This window comes from Lolium rigidum, chromosome 2 (assembly GCF_022539505.1).
Source record: "Lolium rigidum isolate FL_2022 chromosome 2, APGP_CSIRO_Lrig_0.1, whole genome shotgun sequence".
In the NCBI taxonomy this organism is placed as follows: Eukaryota; Viridiplantae; Streptophyta; class Magnoliopsida; order Poales; family Poaceae; genus Lolium; species Lolium rigidum.
Window position 1 is genome coordinate 283802451 of NC_061509.1, and position 3889 is coordinate 283806339.

The window sequence follows — 3889 nt, forward strand, 5'->3', positions numbered from 1 at the left end:
CTCCTCCTCCATGGCCTCCCGCTCCCCGCCCACGCCGCCTCCCGCCTCCTCCGCCCGCACCTCCGCTCGGGCCACCATCTCGCCTCGCTCCGCCTCTTCCTCCAGATCCTACGCGAACCTTCCGTCGACACAGAGGCCGTCCCCAACTCCCACTCCCTCTCCGCCGCCCTCGCAGCATGCGCCCGCCACGCGTCCCCCGCGCCCGGGCTCTCCACCCACGCCTTCCTCATCAAGTCAGGCCACGCCTCCGACCTCTTCGCCGCCAACTCGCTGCTCCACTTCTACGGATCATTCGGCTTACCCTCTCTCGCACGCAGGCTGTTCGACGAAATGCCGGTCCGGGACACCGTATCCTTCAACACTCTGATCGACTCATACGTCAAGTCCGGCTGCATCAGCGACGCTTTTGCGGCATTCGGTCTGATGCTGGACAGAGGGTTCCGGTTGGATAGGTGGACTGCCACGGCGTTGTCGAGCGCGTGTGCTGGACTGATGGACTTGAGGGCGGCTAAAGCGGTGCACGGAGTTGCCAGGAGAGCGCTTGCCACCAGGGTGTTTCATTCGCAAGAGGTGGTGACCGGGTTGGTGGACATGTATCTGCAGTGCAGGGGGCTGGCGCTTGCTAGGAAGGTGTTTGATTTGGCAGGGGAGAAAGCCAGGGACGTGAGGCTATGGAGCATGATGGTGTCAGGGTATGCAAGGTCTGGGGAGGTTGAAATGGCTAGAAACTTATTTAACGAGATGCCTAAGAAGGATCTGGTCGCGTGGACGGCTCTTATTGGTGGATATGTGCAGGCGGGGAGGTACAAGGAGGCGTTGGTGTTATTTGAGGAGATGGAGGAGGCAGGGTTCGAGGCGGATCAAGTCACGGTAGGTACACTGGTTTCAGCTTGTGTTCAGTGTGGTACGATCGATGTGGCAAAGAGGCTTCATCACCGTGTGAAGCATAATGGGCTGATTAGCAGCGATGCAAGGCTTGCTAGATGCTTTGTGGACATGTATGCAAAGCATGGGTGCATACAGACAGCTATGGATGTGTTCTGTGGTGTCAGTGACGAGCTTAAGACCGTGGAGTTGTTCAATGCTATGATAAACGGACTTGCTCATGGCAGCTTTGGTGAGAAAGCCGTTGCTCTTTTCGATGAAATGGGGTCACTTGGGCTCCATCCTGATAAGATCACGCTTATGGCAGTCCTGTGTGCGTGCAGCCGCAGTGGCTTGGTGTCACGAGGGATTGAAATATTTGACTCAATGGTAGACAAGTATGGAGTCCAACAGGACATTAAGCATTATGCTTGCATGTCTGAAATTCTTGCAAGAGATGGACGACTTGACGATGCTTACCGTTTCATCCAGAACATGCCTTTCGAAGCAAATAAGGTTGTGTGGTCAGCTCTTCTCAGAGCATGTCGGATCCATGGAAATATTAAGATTGGAAAACTTGCAGAAGGGAAACTTCTTCAGTTTGATGATCATAGCCGCAATCCAGAAAACCTCCTCTTGTCTGACTTATTTGCAGATGGAAAGAGAAAAGAGAGGGCTGCAAGGGTGAGAAAGGCTATAAACCACAAACCTGAGCACAGGCAAACAAAATGTAGCTATATAGAGTGGAATGGTAAGCTTCATCAGTTTGGGACTACCACTGATACTTCCCACCCTCAGGCTAAGGAAATTGGTTTGATCCTTGAAGAAATGTCGGGGAAGTTGCGCATTTTAGGACACAATTTGAGTAAGGGCGAGACTGCTAACCATAGTGAGATGGTTGCTCTAGCATTTGGGTTGGTAAATTTAGTGAAAGACCCTCAAACCCCAATAAAAATTGTCAGTAAGCATCGGATGGATGTTTCTTGTCATTCTTCATTCAAGTATCTGTCCAAGATTTACAACAGAGATATTTGTGTGAATGATGGGATCAGGCTCCATAAAATGAAACAAGGGTCATGCTCTTGCATGGACCACTGGTGATGATGTGGGTAACTTTCTATTACTTTACTTTTTTCCTTTTTATTGTTGTAGACATACAGACTTTTTATTCAGAATTTTGAAAACCAAAACCTTTTTGTGCCTGTTGATTAAGATCTAAACCTAAATGAGTTGACCAAAAACCAACAACTCACAATTGAATGCAGATTGACAGCTGACCTACCTCTGTCAGAATTGGAACTGAACACTCCACATCATTGTGGTGTAAAACCGCAAAGAAAAGTAAGAGCACAAAAAGGAAGCTCACAATTGGTTGTTGCAATGGCAAACTACTGGCTTTTCATCACCTTTGTTTTAGAAAAATATGTGCTGTCAAATATAAATTTCTCATACTAATTAATTCTACAATTTCAAATCTACATTGTTGTTATGTTGCTCTGTTTCAATATTTACGGAGTATATGTTTTTATTCATACTGGTTATCTGAAGTCAGATTAAGCATGCCTTTTCATCCATAAGAATGTGAAGAAGGTGGTGGCCAACCACAACAATAGCTAACATTTCCTTTTGTGCTCCACCTCTTTGCTTTCAGTATAAGTAAGATACTCACACTCTTCCCTGTGAACTGAAGTATCAAGAGAGCTTAAGACAAGGTATAAGTGATCATGGGAAAGGTATGTTGTTTGTAGCATCTTTACCTATGTGCACAGCCATAGTACAGCTAATTCTTCATATTATGCTATGAGATTCAGAGATTCTTATGAATGTGTGACAGGAACAACACAAGGACAATGCGTCAAAGATTTGTGTTCTTAAGGTCATCATGCACTGCCAGTGCAATGGTTGCATCAAGAAGATCAATGATGGGGTAAGAGAGATCGCCCTTTCAGAAGGTACTTGTGCATGTCGCTGAAATGAGCATCTCTTTCTGATAGACTATTTGTTCATGTCTTCTGTTGGACTGCATTTCTGAATGAACTAAATTATGGCCTCCTTCATGTTTCTATGTTATGAAGGGGTGGAAAGGGCTGATCTGGTGGTAGAGACAGCAGAGGTGATAGTTATCGGCAGAGTGGACCCAGAGAAGCTCTGCTGTTTGTTGCATGAGCTAACACAGAAGCATGTGAAGATAGAAACCCAAACAACCGTGTCCGAAGAAGATACTGCATCATCTCAGCAAACCAAGAACGGAGTTAGCCAGGTACAATGATTTTCAGGCTAAAAAGTCAATTTTCCATTGAAAGAACAATGATAAATCATACTACAGATATAATTATGACGTCGAAAAGTAGAAAGATAGTGCATGTTCTCGAAAAAGAGAAGTACAAAACTGGCTGCTCTAGGTTGGCATACCATTGTTTCAGTCCTATTTATGTAGCTATTCCTTGGTGTTCTTTTGTAGTTGTGGGAATAGCAGGTGCATAGAACACTGAATTCAGGTTGTACCGAGTTAGGTAATTTGGCTGCCGTGGGCTTCTCATTTGTCTAATTAAGTCTGTCTATGTCCAAACGCCACATTCAGATTATATGTCTCCTTGTGGATGTCATTAAATATTTCAAACTTTGCCTCCATTTCGTAAAGAGAAGTAGGAGGCTAGTAGGTCAGCAGCTATATTTTTTTTAGAGAGGCCACTTGCTACCTGATCCACTTCATGATCACATTTCGTCAACTGGATATTTCAGGATTGGGAGAGCCCAGGAAGACGGCAAAATGGCCTCGGCGCCTTCCCCGTGATGCGAAGCGCCCCGCCACTGCCGGAGACGTGGAGGAGTCTGTCCGCGCCTTCCAAGCGATGCGCGTATCGCTGGTCGGCGCCTTCTCCCGGCGAGCTTGGCGTGTGGGCTGCATCTGACGTGATGGGCACACTGGCAGCCTATGAGCTCTGAATGCGGAGCCACCAGATGCTGCAATCCATCGTCAACTCCATGCTAGATCATTGTTCCTTGTTCTAGTTTAGTGAGGTCC

At 46.8% G+C, this 3889-nt stretch overlaps 1 protein-coding gene across 1 annotated transcript; it reads left to right on the plus strand.

Moving 5' to 3' along the window:
- Nucleotides 1-611: 611 nt before the first annotated feature.
- On the plus strand, nt 612-3143 carry LOC124688974. The gene is made up of 4 exons (XM_047222587.1): nt 612-1969; nt 2516-2597; nt 2699-2816; nt 2940-3143. Exons 2-4 carry the CDS (start codon nt 2589-2591, stop codon nt 3131-3133), a joined length of 321 nt encoding a protein of 106 aa, XP_047078543.1. The 5' UTR covers nt 612-1969; nt 2516-2588; the 3' UTR covers nt 3134-3143.
- Nucleotides 3144-3889: the final 746 nt, after the last annotated feature.